Here is a 24321-nt window from a genome sequence, read left to right on the forward strand (position 1 = left end):
CGCTTCATCTGGAACCTACCCCTTGAGCTATCTGCCCTGGGTGACCCTACCAGGAGCCAAGCTTCTCCACCATGACAAGATGCCGATCCAGGAGAAGACATGAACAAACTTTAATGATTTCACTGAATCTTATGTTGCTGTCTTGGCAATGCAGGACAAATATAAACATGTGCACACACACAGACACACACACATTCAACACTGAAAAGAATCTACCAAAAGCATAAAAAATGGCTGGAGCCTTCTAAATTAACTTCAGAGTCAGTGTCTCAATTTGAAAACTGGGAAAAATTGGAGGGACCAAACTGGCATCCAGGCGGCTGACATCATCATTTACGTGATCTTTACGTGATCTGTACACAATCCAAACAAAAGCATAGTCCATACTGCCCTGCCATTGTATTCCTGAACTATCCACTTCCCCCCTCTGACACAGTGAAAATGGATTGAAAATGGATGTCATAGATGGCAGTCCTCTTTAAATGCCATGTTGTTTGCTTGTTATCAACACATTAATTACAAATTCATTATCCCTATTGTCATTTCTAAAATGAGCAACCTTTGACTGCGTGGACACACAGATAGGGGGGCTCTGGGATTTTGCCTGACTCATACTGTGACTTCTGTGTTATCTGACCATGAAAATGTCACTGGTCCCAGCCCAGTCTCTTACTACCAAGCCCCCTGTTATGCCAATAGACAAGAGAATAAGATCCTGTTGATAGAAAAGGAAAATTATACATGGGTGAGGTTTGAAAGGTGTCAGGTGTGGACTCAACTGTGGCATGCAAAACCTATGAGAAGCCAGAGTACATTATCACGATATGCAATTATTGGTAGATATACCCTGGGTGTGTCTAACACTATAACTCGCTTCACTTTTATATTAGACCTTATACAATGCACTATAGTCAGCTAACATCAGACAAGAACCGTGAGTATTTAAGAATTATTTTGTATAATTGTACCTTAGTAACGGACAAAGCCTCTCGGATGGAAGAGAATGTGAACATTTAAAAGAACAAGAAAACTTACAGGGCGGTGAGCATAGACACGACAACAGGACAAACAGCGCAGAGATGGTAAACATGACATAACAGTCTTTATACAATTATGAATAACTTAACTAATTAAGGTATTCATCATCCATATAACTATTTAACTATATATTTAACTATTTGGTTATGTCAAAAAACTGATGAGAAATTGGATCCTGAATTAAAAAGGTGCGTTTGACCTGCTGGTACACAATCAGAGCACAGAGACCTGTGATAACAGCAATGCAGGTTAAAAATGTCACCTTGTGGTCTGGGTTTTGTATCCATAAAGGTCTCTGGCTCTATCTGCCCCTCCGATCTGGAAGGCTCTTAGGGGGGGCCTGCACGCATGGCTTGCATGTCTCCCTCCCAGTGCACTGAACCCCTTTATAAACCACTTCTGGTTCGCCCAAAATCCCATTTCTTGCAGACAGGCAGCGAAGGCCACGCATAACTCACAACAGAATAACGCAGCAACACAACAGCGTGGTGTGAGAAAAGGAAAATCTCTTCTCCTTTCAGCCATCTCTCTCGACTTGTCTTCTCGGGGACACTATGTGGAAAGCGGTGACCCTGGCTTTGTGTCTGCTGGTGGCAAGGGTCGAGGCCATGGAGGGCCCAACATACGGGGTGAAGCTCTGCGGCCGCGAGTTTATCCGGGCGGTCATCTTCACCTGCGGAGGCTCCCGCTGGAGACGGTCGCTCAGGAGCGCAGGTGAGATGCCGACACTAAGCAGTGCATTTTGGCATAGGGCTGACCACGAGCTGTTCATGAACTGCAACAGCTCTTTGGCTCTTCCCTGGGCTGAAATGCTTGTATCGTAGGTACAGGATCAGCTGATCGACGTTTGCCCTGTTTAGCACCATGATTCTTTCTGTTTGTTAAGGTCTCTTAGAGCCTTGTGTAAAGAAGAGACATAGGAGGATCCCTGCATTAGTTTAATTTCTCTGCCATGTCCTGCTCATCCAGGACTTTTCTCACCTTGGCTTTGTTTCATTGATTCTGTGCGATCATCCATTTGTCGAGATGTCGGTGAAAAATATGGCCGAGGAGGGGAGCAAATCAACACCGCAGTTCAAACTGAACATTGAAGGTGAACACTGCTCAGCGTTGTGCGCACGTGTCATGAAAGGGATCTGACATTAGTTGGGCCAGTCTGTGTTTACAAATAGGAGCAATTCTACGGCCACCTGAGACACACAGACAGGCTTTAACCACTCAAGTGTGCATCATATGAACGAGGGCTGGCTTTGTTGACTTGTGAAGTTCTTGTTTGAGCATTGGGCCCAAGCAAGCATCCTTTTATGATGCAGCTATATGCCATGAACAAAACAACAACAAAAAGTGCATATTTCTGCAGAGAGCTCACCGGGTACTCCTCATACTAATATTTTCCATTCATTTGTGTGACCTCACTTGCAAATACAGAGACAACGTGTCTTTAGTTTCTGGCGGGGACAGCCGTTCGATAATGCAGACCGTGCTGTAACTCTTTTCGAAGCTTGCCACATTTCCCCGCTCTCTTGTGTTCCAGACGAGCTCTCACAAGACCCGTTTGACAAGGAGTCGTCGGAGCGCTGGGGTCAAGACGCCGCGCTGGAGAGCTTCTTTCAGCAAACCAGTGACCTTGATCCCCGCGGCCTCGCCGGAGACGGCGTGTTCAGAAGGCCCGCCCGCTCCTTCATCTCCGAGGAGATCCTGGAAGCTCTGCGCAAGGCCGACCGCAAGGGCCGCGACGTGGTGGTGGGTCTGTCGAACGCCTGCTGCAAGTGGGGCTGCAGCAAGAGCGAGATCAGCTCCCTGTGCTGAGAACCTGCCTCCGCCATGCCCGGCGTAAACACGAGCATGGGGTCACACACAGACACAGGCGGTCAGGGGAACGCCAGCTCGGGCCCGATATGCATGCACAAACATACGCCTACTCACACACACACACACACACACAAAGATAATGATAACAATGCATTTTGTTTATATAGCGCTTTCCATCATAAGATACACATATCTTGCCCCCCCCCCCCAAGCAACCCACATTTTTGGCCCTCTTAATTGATCTCCGGTACTTTTTCTTCCACTGTTTTAGAGCTGTGACAGTTGTTTGGAGAGACGGGTCATGTTTAATTAATTCTCCATGTCTGTGAGATGTATAGAAAGGGCTGCAAATGTTCAAAGATGCTTGTACGTTTGTTTTTTTTAATTATTATTATTATTCATAATGAGTGCTTTCTAATGGTTGTAAAATACATTTCCTGTTTTCAATCCAAAACCAGGGTGTTTCATTCTTGTTTGACAAACATTTGATATATATATATATATATATATATTCACAATATTTGAAAATTTCCCTGAGAATTCTTTCATTCACTTGCTGGCAGACAGAATCAGATAACAGGAAACCTGCAGGAAGTGTACACAGTAAGGAAGAAGGGCTCTACCCAGCTGATGCAGACGTATCCGTCTCCAGATGTGACTGAGCCTCTTGTCAGTTGCGGGTTCTTGGAAATTACAAATTACAGACCGCTATTAGAAAGTGCCACACCTGAAAACGGTTTATTTGCGGAGGGCGATGTGCGAGATCATCCTTTTGTGCCACTGGCACTGCAGCATGCCAGTCGACTGCAACATATCCACAGTTAAACCGTTAAGGTCTGGGCGATATAAACTACATCGGGTACTCTTTATGATTCAGCACGGCCCGCAGATTTTCTCACAGAGTTGATGCAAAAATGACCCGGAGCTTTTAAAAACCAGGGATTACATCATTTTAGGCCACCCAGTAAATCCAATATTTGCTAAAAGGACAAAATATTGACTGATAATCTGGCTGATAATTTGGTCTGAATAATAGTGAACTATTATTTAGACCAAATCTCTGTCTGGCATGGGAACTGCAAGGCCTCCGACCGCAAATCCCCACAGCGGGTAATGAAGACAGCTGGGAAGATCATAGGAAGCGCTCTCCCATCTATCCAGCCCATCTATGACGCACGGTGCGCCCGGGGGGCTCTTAGCATTGTGAGAGACCCCACCCACCCTCTGGCAGGAGGTACCGCAGCATCCGTGCAGCCTCCACCAGACTGTGCAACAGTTTCGTTCCTCAGGCTGTGAGGTTCCTCAACAGCCTGAACACCGAGACCTCCGCAGAAAGACTTTCTGACCTTCTCACTCGCCGTCCGTGTCAGGTGTGCTTGTGAAGTTTAGGTCTGTGAAGTAATTCTTCTTTTTAATGCACTTTTTGTTTTTAATATTCATCCATCCATTATCCGAACCGCTTACCCTGCTCTCAGGGTCGCGGGGATGCTGGAGCCTATCCCAGCAGTCATTGGGCGGCAGGCGGGGAGACACCCTGGACAGGCCGCCAGGCCATCACAGGGCCCACACACACACACACACACACACACACACACACACATTCATACCTAGGGGCAATTTAGTACGGCCAGTTCACCCGACCTACATGTCTTTGGACCGTGGGAGGAAACCGGAGCCCCCGTGTGTTATTTTGTTTTGATGTGGCGTTGCGTTGAGGTCCTTGTGTAACGTAATTTCGTTCCCTTGTATGTATGAGACATGCATATAAGGCAGTGACAAATAAACGCAGTCTAAGTCTCTGTCTAGTTAGGGGACAATTACTTGCTTTTTCACTCTGCGGGCCAACAATCAATATTCGCTCTTAAAGAACATCCCAAGCTTTTTCAAAACATTCGATCCCCCCCTGGCCCGAATAGCTTTCATCGTAAACCGTTAAACCTGATTCACAGGTTGTCTCTCTCTCTCTCTCTCTCTCTCTCTCTCTCTCTCTCTCTCTCTCTCTCTCTCTCTCTCTCTCTCTCACATAGTCCCGACCCGCTAACCCTTGACCCGGCAACAGTGTACCCCCCCCGAACTGCAAAACATCTCCCAACCAATTATGTACAGCTAATACTTATACCCCCCTGGTGAACCTGAACACGCTACACTACCTCCTATCCCAGCAGTCATTGGGCGGCAGGTGGGGAGACAGCCTGGACAGGCCGCCAGGCCATCACACACACATATAGGGACAATTCAGTACGGCCGAGTCACCTGACCTACATGTCTTTGGACTGTGGGTGGAAACCAGAGCACCTGGAGGGAACCCACGCAGACACGGGGAGAACATGCAAACTCCACACAGAGGACGACCCCAAGGTTGGACTACCCCGGGGCTCGAACCCAGGGCCTTCTTGCTGTGAGGCGACCGCGCTAACCACTGCGCCACCGTGCTGGTGTACCTCTATCTATCCATAAATAAAGATTAATGATGGAGTTGTGTCTGTCAGCCGTGTGTGTGTGTGTGTGTGTGTGTGTGTGTGTGTGTGTGTGTGTGTGTGAATATGTGGCCGCCGTGCCAGGCTGTGAGTTGCGGTTAATGTTGGTCTTGGTGCCTGTAACATGACCTCTGATGATGTTTAAGCCTTGTGTGATTAAACTGTGTTGCATTCAGGGAAGTATAGTTGTAGCGGCCTATTTTGGTTTAACAAGCCTTTCACAACCTGGTGGTGGTGGACTGCTCCCTCCGGGTTGGGGGTGAGTTGCCGCCTCAAGTGAAGGAGTTCAAGTATCTCGGGGTCTTGTTCCCGAGTGAGGGTAGGATGGAGCAGGAGATTGACAGGCGGATTGGTGCAGCATCAGCAGTAATGCGGATGTTGTGGTGAAGAGGGAGTTGAGCCGGAAGGCAAAGCTCTCAATTTACCAGTCAGTCTTGGTTCCAACCCTCCCCTATGGTCATGAGCTTTGGGTAGTGACCGAAAGGGTGAGATCACGGATACAAGCGGCTGAAATGAGTTTCCTCTGTAAGGTGTCTGGGCTCAGCCTTAGAGATAGGGTGAGGAGCTCGGACACCCGGGGGGGAGCTCGGAGTAGAGACGCTGCTCCTTCGCGTCGGAAGGAGCCAGTTGAGCTGGTTCGGGCATCTGATTAGGATGCCTCCTGGGCGCCTTCCTCTGGAGGTCTTCCGGGCACGGCCAACTGGGAGGAGACCCCGGGGTAGGCCCAGAACTCGCTGGAGGGATTACATGTCCAATGTGGCCTGGGAACGCCTTGGGATCCCCCAGGAGGAGCTGGAGGGCGTTGCTGGGGGGAGGGAGGTCTGGAGGGCCCTGCTCAGCTTGCTGACCCTGCGACCCCACCCCGGAGAAGCGGCTGAAGGTGAATGGATGAAAAAGCGTTTCACAACCTATTAAGCATAAGTATGACTGGTCTTGGACGGGCTAAGCCCATCTGGTTTTCTCTGTGCCCACCCACACTGTGATTTCTGCCTACGCCATCTTCATCACCTTCATCTTCGTCAGTGTCCCTGTCTGTATAGGCCGGTGGGGTGGCCCGAAAAACGGCAACAGAATTCCGTTTTTCAGACCCAATTCTGTGTTAACAACGACGCAATTTTCCACGTGCAACGCATCGCGTTTTACAGAATGCTTTACAGAATTTGCTCAAACTTTGAAATGAATAACGCCGAATTGATATCGAATTGAAAGCGAGTCCCCTCAGCCTGTTCGAAAGATTCGACTCGTTCACGGGGCTTCACATCGCTCTCCGTAAAAGCGCGGCGAAAGCGTGTCCCCTCAGCCGTTCGAAAGATTCGACTCGTTCACGGGGCTTCAATCGCTCTACGCGGAAGCGCGGCGAGAGCTTGTCCCCTCAGCCTGTTCGAAAGATTCGACTCGTTCACGGGCTTTACATCGCTCTACGCGGAAGCGCGGCGAGAGCGTTTCCCGTCAGCCCGTTCGAAAGATTCGACTCGTTCACGGGGCTTCACATCACTCTCCGCGGAAGCGCGGCGAGAGCGTGTCCCGTCAGCCCGTTCGAAAGACTCGACTCGTTCACGGGGCTTCACATCGCTCGGAAAGTAAACGTGTTTTCACTAAAGCGGAGGAGGAAACGTGGCCGCTGGACACAAGTCGTCTTTCTTCCGTCCTTCCAACCCGCATTTGTGGGCTGGAGCAGCTGTGAGTCACACCAGGATGACCGGGAACACCGGTCCGGCGTTTAAGGGAAACCGTGTGACGGGGGGGCTCCGGCAAGGGGGCGGGGCTCACGTGTGAAGCGCAGCCCCGACAGAGACGCGCTTTTCCGGCTTCCTCTCCGACCTCCGCCGGCTCGGCTCGGCTCGGCTCGGCTCGGCTCTCCCCCGCGCATCTCACCCAACCACCCATGGACGAGCGCTCCGGGGGTTCTCGTACGAGGTAAGCTGCGTGGCTGGACGGTTATGGTGGGACTCGTCACCGCGTCACAGGACGGGGACGGGGGGGGGGGGTCACCGTTACTTTACGCTCGTTGCGCTCGAACCCGTGGCGCACCGTCGGCCTCCCGAGGCACTTGTAGGAAGCGCTGTCACGCTCCCTGTCGGACGGCTCGTTCAGACTGTTATTGTGACGCGACATGAGTATGCACAACCAATAGGTAAGATCAGCACCAAAAATATTAAAAGTTGTATATTTTGTGTGTGTGTGTGTGTGCGTGTGTGTGCGTGCGTGCGTGTGCGTGTGCGTGCGTGCAAAGGGTTGGGGGTAGTGCGCCTACCTCACAGGACTTAAAGGCCCAGCGCCCAGCCGGATGTGAGACCCGCTGGCTTCTGTCCTTCTTCTTGCTCAGCCTGCCTGCCCGTTCAGCCCCTCCAGGTAACTCACACATCTACACTTGTGTTGCATTTGTCAGCTCTAACCACTCTCACGAACCGTGTCACGAGCAGCTCACCGTGTTGGCCAGTTTTTGTGCAAAAAAAATGTTAATCCTGAACAATGAGCTGGGTGTGCTGCGTGATCCGGCCGTGCACACTGTGGGTAGGAGGCCGCGTTCCTCCTTTGTGTTTTGCAGCGAGTGCTTCACGTCGAAGGGGGTAAACTCACCCCGACCACCACCAATGAGTGAGCACCACCCGGACGATGCGCGGCAGCGATTGTGCACCGGAGCGCTCACCACACATCAGCTTGAGGTGGAGAGGGAGGACTCATCGAGCGAATCACACGGGGGGGGGGGGGGTGATTAGACAGCCAGATGACACACACCGGTTGGGAAATTTGTGATAAGTGCCATGGGATCTTTAATGACCACACCTCAGGACCTCGGTTTAACGTCTCAGCCGAAGGACGACGTCTCCTACAGCATAGTGTACCTGTCACTGGGCCGGGGCACTGGGATTTTTTTTTTATATTCCATTAGGACCAGTGGGAAAACTGCCCTTGCTGGCCCATCAGCACCACTTCCAGCAGCAACTCATGTTTTCCCGGGAGGGGTTCCATCCAAGTACTAGCCAAGCTCATACCCGCTTAGCTTCCACCATTCGGCAGAGCCAGGGGACGTGTTGGTTTGGCCGCCAGCCATTTGGCTGAATCTGTTCTGTTTTGATAAACAGTGACCTGTTCAGAGAGAAACGAACATATAACATCGGGTTTTTATTGAACCTTTCCTGTCGAGAGACCGTTTGATAAATCAAATAACGGACCAAAATTAAACCACGAACTACCAAAACACAGGCGGCATATTAATTGTCCACCAGGGAAAACAACACATTGGACCACTGCTGCACAACTCTTAAAGATGCGTCTTGCTCTGCCCCCCCCCAGGCAGCTTTGGGGCACTCTAATCTCTGCTGGGTTCATCGTATTGCAACAGACAGAAACTAAAATCTGCAAATCCTGTGGCTAAAACAGTGAAGAAATGGACTGGCAAAACAAAGCAAAGCAGGAACTGCAGGACTGTTTTGACTGCACCAATGGGAGTGTAATTGAAGCTGCAATTGGCAACTTGGATGAACTAACTGACACTGTGACATCTTGACATCAAGACATGTGTGTGCCTACCAACACCTTCTGCACATACAACAATAACAAGCCATGGTTCACAGCCAAACTAAGACAGTTTCGGCAGGCCACGAGGGATTCCTACAGCAGAGGGGATAGAGCCCTGTACAAGCAGGCCAGAAATTCACCCACAAAGGCGATCACAGAGTGGCTAAAAGAAGCTGTACGGAAAAGCTGAAAAACAGGTTTCAGCCAACGACCCTGCATCAATGTGGAGGGGCCTGCAAGACATCACTAACTATGGAAAGCCGTCCCCCCATGCTGAGGCAAACGAAGACCTGACTGATGACCTGAATGTCTTCTATTGCAGATTTGAGAGAGACAAATTCATACCCCCCACCCACTCCAGCCCAATGACAACAGCCCCCAATACACCTCTGCCCCCCCCCTGACACTCAGGCTGCACTCAAGATTACATGTAGAGGATGTGAGTCGGCTTTTCCAGAGACAGAAGACCAGGAAAATGTCGGGTCCAGACGGTGCCCGCCCCCCCTTCCTGTCTTAAAGCTTGTGCTGTCCAACTGGCTCCCATTTTCACGCAGTTTTTCAACATATCCCTGGAGCTGTGTGAAGTCCGCTGTTGCTTCAAACACACCACCATCATCCCAGTCCCAAGAAACCCTCCATCACTGGACTGAATGACTGCAGGCCTGTCGTTCTGATGTCTGTGGTCATGAAGACTTTCGGATGACTGGTGTTGGGCACCTAAAGAACAACACAGGACACCTGCTAGACCCCCTACAGTTTGCCTAATGGGCAAACAGGCACTACATCCTTGGAATGTAGTGCGGAACTACTGCTTTGACGTCAGAATCTTTTCCATATTCCCCCTTGTCTGTGTTCATGTGAATGAGGTCATTGTACATCTGTCACATATTTATTTGTACTTGATGTCATTTCGGAGGATGTTGGGGAGGGGACATGTTAGGGAACAGGGGAGGGATGGGAATTATACTGGGTTTATTTCATGATTGATTCGTGATTTGTAAAATGCAAAATCCAATAAATATAAGTTTGTTTGTTTTTTTAAATAATCTTTTCCATGGCAGAACAATCAACAAAATGCGCTTTCACGAGACAGAGAGTCTGTAGGTTCACAGAATGGAGAGATGTTTTTTTTTTGGATTCCCCTCCGCCTTTTCTCCCCAATTGTATCCAGCCAATCACCGCACTCTTCCGAGCCGTCCCGGTCTCTGCTCCACCCCCTCTGTCCATCCGGGGAGGGCTGCAGACTACCACACGTCCCCTCTGATACATGTGGAGTCGCCTGCCGCTTCTTTTTCACCTGACAGTGAGGAGTTTCACCAGGGGGGCGTAGCACGTGGGAGGGTCACGCTATTCCCCCCAGTTCCCCCTCCCCCAGAACAGGCGCCCCGACTGACCAGAAGAGGCGCTAGTGCAGCGACCAGGACACATACCCACACCCGGCTTCCCACCCACAGACACAGCCAATTGTGTCTGTAGGGACACCTGACCAAGCCGGAGGTAACGCAGGGATTCGAACTGGTGATCCCCATGTTGGTAGGCAACAGAATAGACCGCCACACCACCTGGACACCCCGTATTAGTCGATTTTTAATTGTTTGTTCTAATAAATTGTTTTCATTGAAGTAAGTCATTAAGACATTGGCAGCTGATGAGTGCGCGACGCACGAAACAAGCTTGTACTATATACACTACCGTTCAAAAGTTTGGGATCACCCAAACAATTTCGTGTTTTCCATGAAAAGTCACACTTATTCACCACCATATGTTGTGAAATGAATAGAAAATAGAGTCAAGACATTGACAAGGTTAGAAATAATGATTTGTATTTGAAATAAGATTTTTTTTACATCAAACTTTGCTTTCGTCAAAGAATCCTCCATTTGCAGCAATTACAGCATTGCAGACCTTTGGCATTCTAGCTGTTAATTTGTTGAGGTAATGTGGAGAAATTGCACCCCACGCTTCCAGAAGCAGCTCCCACAAGTTGGATTGGTTGGATGGGCACTTCTTTGAGCAGATTGAGTTTCTGGAGCATCACATTTGTGGGGTCAATTAAACGCTCAAAATGGCCAGAAAAAGAGAACTTTCATCTGAAACTCGACAGTCTATTCTTGTTCTTAGAAATGAAGGCTATTCCATGCGAGAAATTGCTAAGAAATTGAAGATTTCCTACACCGGTGTGTACTACTCCCTTCAGAGGACAGCACAAACAGGCTCTAACAGGTACTATTTAATGAAGATGCCAGTTGGGGACCTGTGAGGCGTCTGTTTCTCAAACTAGAGACTCTAATGTACTTATCTTCTTGCTCAGTTGTGCAACGCGGCCTCCCACTTCTTTTTCTACTCTGGTTAGAGCCTGTTTGTGCTGTCCTCTGAAGGGAGTGGTACACACCGGTGTAGGAAATCTTCAATTTCTTAGCAATTTCTCGCATGGAATAGCCTTCATTTCTAAGAACAAGAATAGACTGTCGAGTTTCAGATGAAAGTTCTCTTTTTCTGGCCATTTTGAGCGTTTAATTGACCCCACAAATGTGATGCTCCAGAAACTCAATCTGCTCAAAGAAGTGCCCATCCAACCAATCCAACTTGTGGGAGCTGCTTCTGGAAGCGTGGGGTGCAATTTCTCCAGATTACCTCAACAAATTAACAGCTAGAATGCCAAAGGTCTGCAATGCTGTAATTGCTGCAAATGGAGGATTCTTTGACGAAAGCAAAGTTTGATGTAAAAAAAATCTTATTTCAAATACAAATCATTATTTCTAACCTTGTCAATGTCTTGACTCTATTTTCTATTCATTTCACAACATATGGTGGTGAATAAGTGTGACTTTTCATGGAAAACACAAAATTGTTTGGGTGATCCCAAACTTTTGAACGGTAGTGTATATATATATATATATGTATGTATATATACACACACACACACACACACATATATATATACTTACTTGCCTCGAGGAAGAGTGCTGTTCCATTGATAGAGTTGTAGCCGTGTACACATGGAGGTCTGCAATATAGTATACTGCATGTGCAGTATTGTATGTAAGTGATATGGTGTAATATATAGTGTACTATATGGTGTACTATATGGGCATAGGTTGTTGATTATGCAACCATAACAAAACTCTGTATAGAAGTGGCATACTTGTTGTACATACATGCTTGCCCCCAATTTCCTGTTGTCGTTCCATTTAGTTCTTCTGGGTTTTTTTTCTTCTTCTTCTTTTTTTTTTGTGTGTGAGTCTGCAAGTGCTCGAAGCTGCTGTGAACCAGAGTCAAGGTCCTCGTGTGCGCAGCCATACATGGCCAATAAAGCTGTTTCTGCTTCTGTAATGAAGGTTATAAGTCAAGTCCATTTTATTCGTGTAGCCCGATATCACAAATCACAAATTTGCCCAAGTAGGTTTCACAGCAACACAACATCCTGTTCCCAGACCCTCGCGTAAGGAACTCGGTAAGAAAAGAAGGAAGCTGAGCCAGTTGAGTCAGATGTGTTTGTGTTGCCCCAGATCAAAACATAGTCCCGGCGAGTTGTACAGTCACAGTCACAACCCTGAGACCCTCGATTCAGATGAGGGAATACACCGAAAAACAGGCTGACAAGACAAAAAGAAGAAGGGGGAAACGCCTCAGGAAGAGCAACAGAGGAAGGAGTCCTCTCCCAGCACACACAGACCTGCAGTAGGTGCCAAGTCGACAGAGTAACACAAAGAAACACCACGCAATGGTGTCAAAAACGAGTCCACACAAAATGGTTACAGCTTTTCTCTGTATTCTTTTTTTATGAACTATTGAAGGTAGCGGGTAGGCTGTCACCAAGAGGGGTGCTGCTATCTGCATGTGTTTCGTTTCCCCCCTCCCCCTTTTCTCCCCAGTTGTTTCTGGCCAGTTACCCCGCTCTGTGCATGTGTTTGTGTTGGGGGGGGGTTGCACTTTACCTGTGTTGATCTTGTGGTTATCCTCTCTGCCCTCCAGTGTCTGGGTCTTTTTCTCATTCTCTCTTGTTCCTCTTTTGTTCTCATGCAGGTCCTCCACCTCCCCCCTCTCCACCCGAATGCCATATTCCATATGAGGAGCAGGAATGGATGGTACATACTGGACTGATCCACTGTACATGGGAACCAGGACCTGACCCGAAAACCCCAGCCAATTACACTCTGCACTGGGAGTCAGCCAACGACAAGTAAAGAATGTTCCTCCGAGGCGACCATTTTGGATTTTCAAAGTTTAATGAGCTTGTGAAAAAACAAGATGCGGCCGTGCTGCTGCCTGGATGCTCCTAAAATTGCATATATTTGCATTTAAAATGAGTTTTAGATCAATTGCAAAACAAAAAAAGTTATGATAAGCTCTACCTAACACGACCATGAGCAGACAACATGGCCGCTCGTAATTTGTGCGTGATCGTGCATGTCATGTCACTATTTATGACCCGTGTTGTCGCAGAATTTCCTTCGTGAAATTCATTGCTCTGTTCTAGAAACACACTAGCGTCCTCCAGTGCAGAGAAATAGTCTAAACTTGATTTGTGATTATGGCCAACATGTCTGGTTACAGACGCCGTTACAGATGCACCATGACTACCACCGAGGCCTTGCAGTATTTACAGGCGTTGGACAGCCGCCATTTTAAATTGTTTGAAAAATAGTGTTAATTTTGGTGTCAGTTGTTTCCTAACAGTCATACTAACATATGCAATGCGTTAATATCTCAGCTGGGTATTTATCTTGACAGAATATAGAGTTTAAGAACCCACCGCCATTTTGACCGCCCATGGTCGTTTTAGGTAGGAGTGAAATCCCAGTGGTTCTAGTGTAGAGAAACCCAGACTCGGGATAGAAAGCTAGTCTTGGTCCTTGGTCTGAGCATCAGCAGAGATCCCACCCCAACCACGGACTATTCTTGTACTTTGTTGTTTGCACATTTCAGAGCTCGTGCCTTTTTTCATTTCACTGCACTCGGGACTTGTACTTGTGTGTACATGACAAATAAAACTCTTCAATCTTGAATCTTCTCCCCCCTGTGCTCTGGGAGGTTAGGCTACAGAGCCCGCACTACCAGTCTCGGAAACAGCTTCTTTCCCCAAGCTGTTGCCCACTTGAACCTAGCCAGTCACTGAATGTCTGTGGATATTTTTAAATATTTTGTACTTGTGCTCTTTTTTAACTTATTCTTAGCTTTTGGTCTTCATGTGTGTATATCTTATACTGCGTTTGTCTATGTCTGTCCTGCACTGTCTGGTGAAGCTGCAGCCCTTATTTCATTTTTAACACATGCCTGCACATTGTTTTTAATGACAATAAATTGAATGGAATTGTACAATGACAACAGTTTGCAGGGATAATCCAATATCAGTATCTTCTTTTCCCCTTTTCTAGCCGAGGACACGTGGAGGCGACCAACTTCACTGCGTCGATTCGTCGCCCCGACTTTGAAAGCCACAGTCAACTGAATGTGTGGGTCCAGGCGAAGAATGTGTACGGTTCTGCCAATTCTCCCAGTGCTTCCTTCAACACAGCAGACATCAGTGAGTACATTTACATGGAAATGGAGAACTCTTTTCCTGGGAGTCGCTGGTTTAAGGCAATATTTTGATGTTTACATGGGTTGAAATCTCCAGATTTCTCTAAAACTTGGGTACAAACTGAATCAACTCTGGATATCCCCTTGTCCTAACCGGGGATACCCTCACTCACTGTCCCCATCTCTTTAATTTACACATTCCTCAACACTGACCTGATATTGTTCTCCTTATTATTGATTTTTCCTGAAATTACAGTAGTACAGTAGTAATGGTGTTATAAACAATACACGTGCAAATGGCAGATTGTGCAGTCAGTAACAGTAGCCATAATGAACATAACTGTAACAGTAAAAAGTGCAAATAACAGAAGACAGTTGGTAAGATTACTCATAATGAAACAGGTGTTGTAAGCAGTAAACTTGCGTAAAGAGCAGTAAACTTGCGTAAAGAGCAGTAAACTTGTGTAAAGAGCAGTAAACTTGTGTAAAGAGCAGTAAACTTGTGTAAATAGCAATGAGCGGTCATTTTAAGAGTCTTATGGCTCGGGGGTGGAAGTTGCCTTGAAACCTGTTGGTCTGAGACTCGATGCTCCAGTACTTCATCCATCCATCCATCCATCCATTATCCGAACCGCTTATCCTGCTCTCAAGGTCGCGGGGATGCTGCAGCCTATCTCAGTAGTCACTGGGCGGCAGGTGGGGAGACACCCTGGACAGGCCACCAGTCCATCACACAGGGCCGACACACACACACACACACACACACAGATATATGATTAGTGTTTTTTTCTTCTAATCTTTTATATTCACTTGGATTTTTTTGAAAACCTTTTTATTGTCTCTCACACCTTTTAGTGAAGCTGCCCCAACCCAAAATCATCTCCGTCAGTCAGGACCCCTTGTCCATTTCCTGGAAGTCACAATGTACTCTGCAGGGACACTCTGAGGGAGTCTGTGAGGTCCGATATCGGTCCGAGGCTGATCAATTCTGGCCCAAGGTGAGAGAGAGAGAGAGAGAGAGAGAGAGAGAGAGAGAGAGAGAGAGTGAGTTACGGCAACGCTGTGGTTCGAATGTTTCGTATAACTCCATTATTTATACATGTGCACAAGGGATTGACGATTTGTGTCATTGTTGATTTCTATTTTTAGCCAGGGCCTACTTGTAGACATTGCTTGTGTATTTTTGTGTATTCATTTATTGATAGATAACAACAGATAGACATTAGACACTACTACTACTACTACTACTACTATTTTTGGCTGCTCCCGTTAGGGGTCGCCACAGTGGATCATCCGTTTCCATCTCTTCCTGTCCTCTTCATCTTCCTCTGTCACACCAGCCACCTGCATGTCCTCCCTCACCACATCCATAAACCTCCTCTTTGGCCTTCCTCTTCTCCTCTTCCCTGGCAGCTCCATATTCAGCATCCTTCTCCCAATATACCCAGCATCTCTCCTCCACACATGTCCAAACCATCTCAATCTTGTCTCTCTTGCTTTGTCTCCAAACCGTCCAACCTGAGCTGTCTCTCTAATATACTCGTTCCTAATCCTGTCCTTCTTCGTCACTCCCAATGAAAATCTTATCATCTTCAACTCTGCCACCTCCAGCTCCACCTCCTGTCTTTTCATCAGTGCCACTGTCTCCAAACCATACAACATAGCTGGTCTCACAACCATCTTGTAAACCTTCCCTTTATCTCTTGCTGGTACCCTTCTGTCACAAAACATTCCTGACACTCTTCTCCACCCACTCCACCCTGCCTGCACTCTCTTCTTCACCTCTCTTCTGCACTCCCCGTTACTTTGGACAGTCGACCCCAAGTATTTAAACTCATATGCCTTCTTCACCTCTACTCCTTGCATCCTCACCATTCCACTGTCCTCCCTCTCATTCACGTATATGTATTCCGTCTTACTCCTTCTGATTTTCATTCCTCTTCTCTCCAGTGCATACCTCCACCTCTCCAGGCTCTCCTCAACCTGCACCCTACTCTTACTACAGATCACAATGTCATCCGTAAACATCCTAGTCCATGAAGACTCCTGCCTGATCTCATCCGTCAACCTGTCTATCACCTCACCATTGTCACACTTCCCTTATACATATCCTGCACCACTCCTACATACTTCTCTGCAACTCCTGACTTCCTCATACAATACCACACCTCCTCTCTCGGCATCCTGTTGTATGCTTTCTCTAAATCTACAAAGACACAATGTAACTCCTCCTGGCCTTCTCTATACTTCTCCATCAACATTCTCAAAACAAACATCACATCTGTGGTGCTCTTTCGTGGCATGAAACCATACTGCTGCTCGCTGATCATCACCTCTCCTCTTAACCTAGCTTCTATTACTCTTTCCCAAATCTTCATGCTGTGGCTGATCAACTTTATACCTCTGTAGTTGCTGCATTTCTGCACATCGCCCTTGTTCTTGAAAATCGGTACCAGTATGCTTCTTCTCCACTCCTCAGGCATCCTCTCACTTTCCAAGATTGTGTTAAACAATCTAGTTAAAAACCCCACTGCCATCTCTCCTAAACATCTCCATGCCTCCACAGGTATGTCATCAGGACCAACTGCCTTTCCACTCTTCATCCTCTTCATAGCTGCCCTCACTTCCTCCTTGCTATTCCACTGAACTTCCTGATTCACTATCCCCACATCATCCAACCTTCTCTCGCTCTCATTTTCTTCATTCATCAGCCCCTCAAAGTACTCCTTCCATCTTCTTAGCACACTCTCCTCACTTGTCAGCACATTTCCATCTCTATCCTTGATCGTCCTAACCTGCTGCACATCCTTCCCAGCTCGGTCCCTCTGTCTAGCCAATCGGTACAAGTCCCTTTCTCCTTCCTTAGTGTCTAACCTGTCATACAACTCACCATACACCTTTTCCTTTGCCTTTGCCACCTCTCTTCGCTTTATGCTGCGTCTCCTTGTACTCCTGTCTACTTCCTTCATCTCTCTGACTATCCCACTTCTTCTTTGCCAACCTCTTCCTCTGTATACTTTGCTGTACTTCCTCATTCCACCACCAAGTCTCATTGTCTTCCTTCCTCTGTCCTGATGACACTCCAAGTACCTTCCTAGCTGTCTCCCTCACTATTTCTGCAGTGCTTGCCCAGCCATACGGCAACTCTTCACTACCGCTACCATCAAAAAGACATGCGTGTCAGGGTTAATACTCCTGTCTGTGCCCCTGACCGAGGCATGGCAAGATGAACTGGAGTTGGTCCCCAGGTGCTGCACATTGGCTGCCCACTGCTGCTAGCTACACAGCTAGGATGGGTTAAATGCAGAGCGTAATTTCCCCTTAGGGATCAATAGAGTATATAAAAAAATGAAAAAAATAAAAATCACCCAGTGCCTGTTTTAACTCCTCCCTGAACTCCACACCACAGTCTTCCTTCTTCAACTTCCACCATTTGATCTTTGGCTCTGCCTTCACTCGCTTCCTCTTCTTGGTCTCCAAAGTCATCCTATAGACCACCATCCGATGCTGCCTAGCTACGTTCTCCCCTGTCACCACCTTGCAGTCTCTAGTCCCTTTCAGATCGCGCCTCCTACATAACATATAATCCACCTGTGTGCACTTTCCTCCACTCTTGTACGTCACCCTGTGTTCCTCTGTCTTCTTGAAATATGTATTCACCAAAGCCATTTCCATCCTTTTCGCAAAATTCACCACCATCTGTCCTTCCACATTCCTCTCCTTAACACCACACCTGCCCATCACCTCCTCATCACCTCTGTTCCCTTCACCAACATGTCCATTGAAGTCCGCTCCAATCACCACCCTCTCCTCCTTGGGTACACTCTCCGCCACATCATCTAACTCACTCCAGAATTCTCCTTTCTCTTCCATCTCACACCCAACTTGCAGGGCATATGTGCTAATAACATTCATCATCACACCTTCAGTTTCCAGCTTCATACTCGTCACTCTGTCCGACACTCTCTTCACCTCCAGCACGCTCTTGACATACTCTTCCTTCAGAATTACCCCTACCCCATTTCTCCTCCCATTCGCACCATGGTAGAAGAGTTTGAACCCACCGCCGATGCTCCTGGCCTTACTCCCCTTCCACCTGGTCTCTTGCACACACAGTATGCCTACCTTTCTTCTCGCCATCATATCAGCCAGCTCTCTCCCTTTACCAGTCATATTTGCCAACATTCATGGTTCCAACTCTCACCTCCATACTCCTACCCTTCCTCCTCTCCCGCTGCCTCTGGACATGCCTTCCCCCTTTCCTTCTCCTTCGCCCAACAGCAGCATAGTTTCCACTGGCACCCTGCTGGCCAACAGTACCGGTGGCGGTTGTTGGTAACCCGGGCCTCTGCTGATCCGGTATGGAAATCTGATTTATGATCTGCATATTTGATTTGGCAAAGATTTTATGCCGGATGCCCTTCCTGATGCAACCCTCCCCATTTATCCAGGCTTGGGACCGGCACTAAGAATGCACTGGCTTGTGCATCCGCAGTGGCTGGATTATAGGCATTATAGACTTTATACACTTTGCAGACTTTAGACACTACTACTACTACTACGATTACTACTACTACTACTTTCAGCTGCTCCCATTAGGGCTCGCCACAGCAGATCATCTGTTTCCATCTCTTCCTGTCCTCTGCATCTTCCTCTGTCACACCAGCCACACAGACTTTAGACACTACAGTAGATAAATGGATATACTGAAAAATGAACAGAGATGCTGGTTTCACTCAGATGAATACATGGTTTATGCAAGTGCAAGGAATCCTTAGACATCATCAAAATGAAGGAGAAAGGGGACTGCACACTGCAAAAGAAAGGCTGGGCCAGTGGTAATCCAAAAAATAAAGTCATTTATTCCATAGTGCACAACCGAAAGTGGCAGAATAGAGAGTATATATGTATAGAAAGGGCTGGACTGGAGGACAGCACAGAGACTCTGATCATAGCAGCACAAGAACAGGTCTGTACTGTATACAGACTGGAAGTCCCCAAGTCCAAATGGGAGACACCACCAAAGGTGGTTGAGAATGGCAGAGCTAAGATCCTGTGGGACTTCAGGTTCCAGACTGACAAGCAGGTGCTGGCCAACCAACCAGACATTGTGGTGGTCGACAAGGAACAGAAGACAGCAGTCGTGATTGATGTGGCAATCCCGAGCGATGCCAACATCAGGAAGAAAGAGCACGAGAAGCTAGAGAAATACTAAGGCTGAAGGAAGAGCTAGATCAGATGTGGAAGGTGAAATCCACAGTAGTCCCAGTGGTAATAGGAGCACTAGGGGCTGTGACCCCCAAACTGGGAGAGTGGCTCCAGCAGATTCCAGGAACAACAGCTGAGGTCTCTGTCCAGAAGAGTGCAGTCCTCGCAACAGCTGAGATACTGTGCAGGACCCTCAAACTCCCAGGCCTCTGGTAGAGGAGCCAAGCTTGAGGAAGACACACACCGCCCGAAAAAGGGTGAGAGGGAGATGTTTTTGTGTAACACACACACACACACACACACACAGACACACACAGAAAATGGACTACATAACAGATGTTTCAGCGACATTGCTTTCCTTGGTGCTCTCTAGACTAGAAGTGGCAGGATCTTGCGTGGCAGAAATGGCATGGACAGGTGTAGCATGTAAGACAAGAACGTTATTCAAAGTGCTTCACTATATATAGAAAAAAATGTTTACATTGCAGTACAGCGGACCAAGTGACAGGAGGAATGTTCTGGTTCAGGCAAAGGAAGAACAAAAAAAATCCCCTCAGAACTTTTTTTTAGATTTTGGAAGTATTTTGCTCTCAGGGATATAAAGAATGTTTTGTTGTTGTTGTTTTCTTTTACAGGGGGAAGGGGGGTTCCATGGTGTATACTACATAGACAATCCCGAGCCCTTCACAACATACGAGTTACAGGTACGCTGTTCCTGTGCAGACCACGTTGGCTCAATGAGTGACTGGAGTTTAGTCCAGAAGGTGAAGAGTGCTGAGGGAGGTGAGTGCTCAACTGGCGATGTCGTATGTTGACCTTTGACATTGTAATTAGCTAGAGCATAGCTGTATGGGATGATCAGTTTCATGATAACACTAGTAAAGGACATGTTGAGGCTTTATGATTATTTATTTATTTGGGGGGGGGGGGTTCCCCTCTTTTTTCCCCCCACATTGTACTTGGCCAATTATCCTCTTTTCTGAGCTGTCCTGGTCTCTGCTCCACCCCCTCTGTCCATCCGGGGAGGGCTGCAGACTACCACGTGCCTCCTCTGACACATGTGGAGTCACCAGCCACTTCTTTTGAACTGACAGTGAGGAGTTTCGCTGGGGGGAGGGGGGGCGTAGCGTGTGGGAGGATCACGCTACCCCCTTCCCCCTCCTCCGACCGACCAGAGGAGGCGCTAGTGCAGCGACCAGGACACATACCTACATCCGGCTTCCCACCCACAGACACGGCCAATTGTGTCTGTAGGGACGTCCGACCAAGCCGGAGGTAACACGGGGATTCGAACCGGCAATCCCCTTGTTGGTAGGCAACGGAATAGACCTCTACGCTGCCCAGGCTTTATGATTCTTTTTAAGGTTTTTTTTTTTTCTCTCGTGTTCTCTCATTTCCATGTCTCCTCTCCATCTTGAAAGCCCCTGTTGGTAAGCCGAATATATGGTGGGACTGTGGCGGGACTCCCGCAATCTCCAAATGTGTGCTAATGTGGAAGGTACGCAAGCTAATTATTCAGCTCAGTTTCTACTGCATGGGACTACCCAACAATAACACTCGGTGTGGTGTTTATGCAGACTGTGTGCTTTCTAACTCCTGTTGTTCACCTCGCTCAGAAGCTGCCCAGATCCCAGGCTCGCGGACTCATCCTTGGATATGAAGTTAAATGGATTCACAGCAATGGCACGGTATTGGTCATTAACGCGTCCACGGCGGAGACGGGAGGTCAGCTGGAGTGTGGCGAGATGCAGTGCCACCTCACGTCCTCTCCAGCAGATGTGTCTGAGGTGTATGTGTCAGCCTACAGCGCACGCAATTCAACGCTGCCTGCTCATCTAACAATGCCAGGTACGAACGCCATTCATTTTGATGTCATACAAGTTTTGTGGTATTTAAGTGGTTTATATAGGATGGTTGTAATAATTGTCACAGTTGTGAGAGAAGTAATCACACTTTTCTGTGGAAAATGGTGTTCCTATGAGTATCCTTCACAGATGTCAGTGTTAGAATTGTGGTGGCTTTCGCTCTTTTATGCTGGCACACATAACATGATGTTCTCTGCCTTTCGTCAAGGTAAAGTGATCAATGAGCAAAACATTGATTTGAAGATGAATTCAAACGTCATTAACGTGTCCTGGGATGTGCCTTTTCAACTCATGGACAACCTGACGGGATATGTGGTGCAATATAAGCAGCAGGGAAGTCCTCCAGCACAAGGATTTGATTGGGTCAGAGTGAACAAAAGCCAAACATCGAGCATCTTGACAGGTGTCTTTCACTTAAATATTTTATTTTAATGTATATTTTAGACAGGGTGGCACGGCGGCGCAGTGGTTAGTGCAGTCGCCTCACAGGAAGAAGGTCCTGGGTTCGAGCCCTGGGGTAGTCCAACCTTGGGGGTCGTCCTCTATGTGGAGTTTGCATGTTCTCCCCATGTCTGTGTGGGTTTCCTCCAGGGGCTCCGGTTTCCTCCCACAGTCCAAAGACATGTAGGTCAGGTGACTCGGCCGTACTAAATTGTCCCTAGGTGTGAATGTGTGTGTGTGTGTGTGTGTGTGTGTGTGTGTGTGTGTGTGTGTGTCTCAGCCCTGTGACGGACTGGCGGCCTGTCCAGGGTGTCTCCCTGCCTGCCTCCCAATGACTGCTGTCCAATGACCCAGGTCGCAGACCCTGAGAGAAGGATAAGCGGTTGGGATAATGGATGGATGGGTATATTTTAGACGATTTCTAAAAGTGTTTTAAAAAAAATGCTAATCTGAAAGAAGACCTTCATCATGATCGTTACAGATTTAAACTTTGGGGTTGTTTATTCTTACTGAAGGTACAAACCTGAAGCTTTACATGCAAGTCAGAAGCTAGTCCACAAGTATTGAAAGCATAAAGTAAAGGCTAATTTCAGTTGTTACTGCTGTGTAGGACTTTAATGGGGGGAGAACACTGCGCACAGCCATTTACTCACAGAAAGCTGAATCAGTTCATCTGGGCACAATTTAGAAACATCTCATCGCTCATCTCAGGGCCCAGACACACCAAGCCAACTAGCGGCGATGAAGGCCGACTGTTGCGTCGCCTGCCGTCTGGGCCAAGAAGTAGCACTCGACCACACCGCAGAGACTACAGCCGACGGCCAACTAGCATGTACGTTCTGCACTGATTCGCTAAGCCGAACAGCCAGTCAGAGCGATCTCTCTCTCTCACTGACGGGCTCTGCCGGATTCAACGTACTGAATCGGCTGAAAAGCTGCCCACAGGGGTCTGACTCGTGCCGACAGTGCGGGACACACCGCAAAAACTGGGGTCACAGACATCGGCCTGGTGTGTCACCCTCTTCAGTCTCAACTGACTGCAAGTGTCCCCACCCTTATAAACAATACAGTTGCATAAAGACCGACAACAACAACCAGTTTCATATGCAAATTGCCACGACCATTAACTGGCGTTACAATGGCCATGTGTACTGTTCACAGAGGATTGGGGAATTGTTGTAATCACAGCTTTGTAAGATGGCGACAGATGCACTCTTAGCCCCCCCCCAACCCCCCACCCGGTTCAGGGATGGTCGTTCCCTCTTCACATAGTAGATGGCCTCTTTGACTCCCCATTCAAACCAGCATTCCTCCCTATCAAGGATGCGCACATCCTCATCCCTGAAAGAGTGTCGACGACATTCCCCAGTCCTCTGTGAATAGTGCACATGGCCGTTATAATGCTAGTTAATGGTCACAGCAATTTGCATATGAAACTGATCGTTATTTTCGGTCGTTATGCCACGGTATTGTTAATAGATAAGGGTGGGGATACCTGCAGTCAGTTGAGACCGAAGAGGTCGCTAATGCCCCTTTTCCACCACATGGTACCGGCTCAACTCGACTTGACTTTTTCGTTTTCCACTACTGGAAAGTACCGGCACTTTGGTAACTGTTCCCACTTTTCTGGTACCACCTTTGTCGAGGTTCCAAACAAACTGGAGGGGGTACTAAAATCAATTCAGGCCAGCTACACTGAGGGGGTACTGTTACGTTAATGGAAAATTAAAACTCCGTGAGTCGAGTCGGGTTGAGTTGAGTCGAGTCGGGTCGAGCCGGTACCATGTAGTGGAAAAGGGGCATTAGATGATTGATGAAACTTTTCTCTCAAGAAAATATTGTGTCCAGATGAACTGTTTCAGCTTTCTGTGATTTCCTTACCTGGAGTATTGAGCATGAAGACGTAGCAGTTTACTCCTTCCCCATTGTCGCGACATTTGTAAGAGTAGGGCAGGCAGCGGCGAACCTGAAGAAGAGGCAAAGTTGTGTTAAGCAAGCAGATATGGCAGAACAAGCTCGTCACACCTTCACCAATAGATACTCAGATAGCTAAAGATTCAGCCGTGTGTTTTTTTTTCTGACCAAGTGTGCCTGTGCACACGATGAATTTGACCCCGATTCACAGCAGCTTCGAGCACTTGCAGACTCACACACACACACACAAAAGAAAAAAGAAAAATGGCCCAGTGGTTAGCGCTGTTGCCTCACAGCAAGAAGGCCCTGGGTTCGAACCCCAGGCCGTCCCAGGTCGTCCTCTGTGTGGAGTTTGCATGTCCTCCCCATGTCTGTGTGGGTTTCCTCCAGGGGCTCCGGTTTCCTCCCACAGTCCAAAGACATGTAGGTCAGGTGAATTGGCCGTACTAAATTGCCCCTAGGTGTGAATGTGTGTGTGTGTGTGTGTGTATGTGTATGTGTGTCGGCCCTGTGATGGACTG

At 47.9% G+C, this 24321-nt stretch overlaps 2 protein-coding genes and 1 long non-coding RNA gene across 4 annotated transcripts in view; 2 read left to right on the plus strand and 1 right to left on the minus strand.

The window, feature by feature from the left end:
• Positions 1–12465, minus strand: LOC130119105 (uncharacterized). Its single transcript, XR_008810824.1, has 3 exons — positions 12008–12465; positions 11798–11871; positions 1–61 (listed from the first exon to the last, which is right to left on the minus strand). It is a non-coding gene; the product is annotated as an uncharacterized LOC130119105 (long non-coding RNA).
• Positions 1390–2847, plus strand: rln3a (relaxin 3a). The gene is made up of 2 exons (XM_056287514.1): positions 1390–1752; positions 2573–2847. The coding sequence occupies exons 1-2, from the start codon at positions 1593–1595 to the stop codon at positions 2845–2847; spliced, it is 435 nt and encodes a 144-aa protein (XP_056143489.1). The 5' UTR covers positions 1390–1592.
• The window catches only part of il12rb2l (interleukin 12 receptor, beta 2a, like), a 23827-nt gene continuing 6208 nt past the window's right edge, over positions 6703–24321 (plus strand). Inside the window, exons 1-9 of one of the 2 annotated variants that reach the window (XM_056287512.1) lie at positions 6703–7244; positions 7561–7679; positions 12876–13032; positions 14228–14376; positions 15228–15370; positions 20216–20363; positions 21002–21078; positions 21197–21428; positions 21654–21848. In XM_056287512.1, the coding sequence (XP_056143487.1) occupies positions 7213–7244; positions 7561–7679; positions 12876–13032; positions 14228–14376; positions 15228–15370; positions 20216–20363; positions 21002–21078; positions 21197–21428; positions 21654–21848 (1252 nt within the window). In that variant the 5' untranslated portion in view covers positions 6703–7212. The remainder of the gene's footprint in view (positions 7245–7560; positions 7680–12875; positions 13033–14227; positions 14377–15227; positions 15371–20215; positions 20364–21001; positions 21079–21196; positions 21429–21653; positions 21849–24321) is intronic. The other variant, XM_056287513.1, reaches the window with a different exon arrangement.

This window comes from Lampris incognitus, chromosome 10 (genome assembly GCF_029633865.1).
Source record: "Lampris incognitus isolate fLamInc1 chromosome 10, fLamInc1.hap2, whole genome shotgun sequence".
Lineage (NCBI taxonomy): Eukaryota > Metazoa > Chordata > Actinopteri > Lampriformes > Lampridae > Lampris > Lampris incognitus.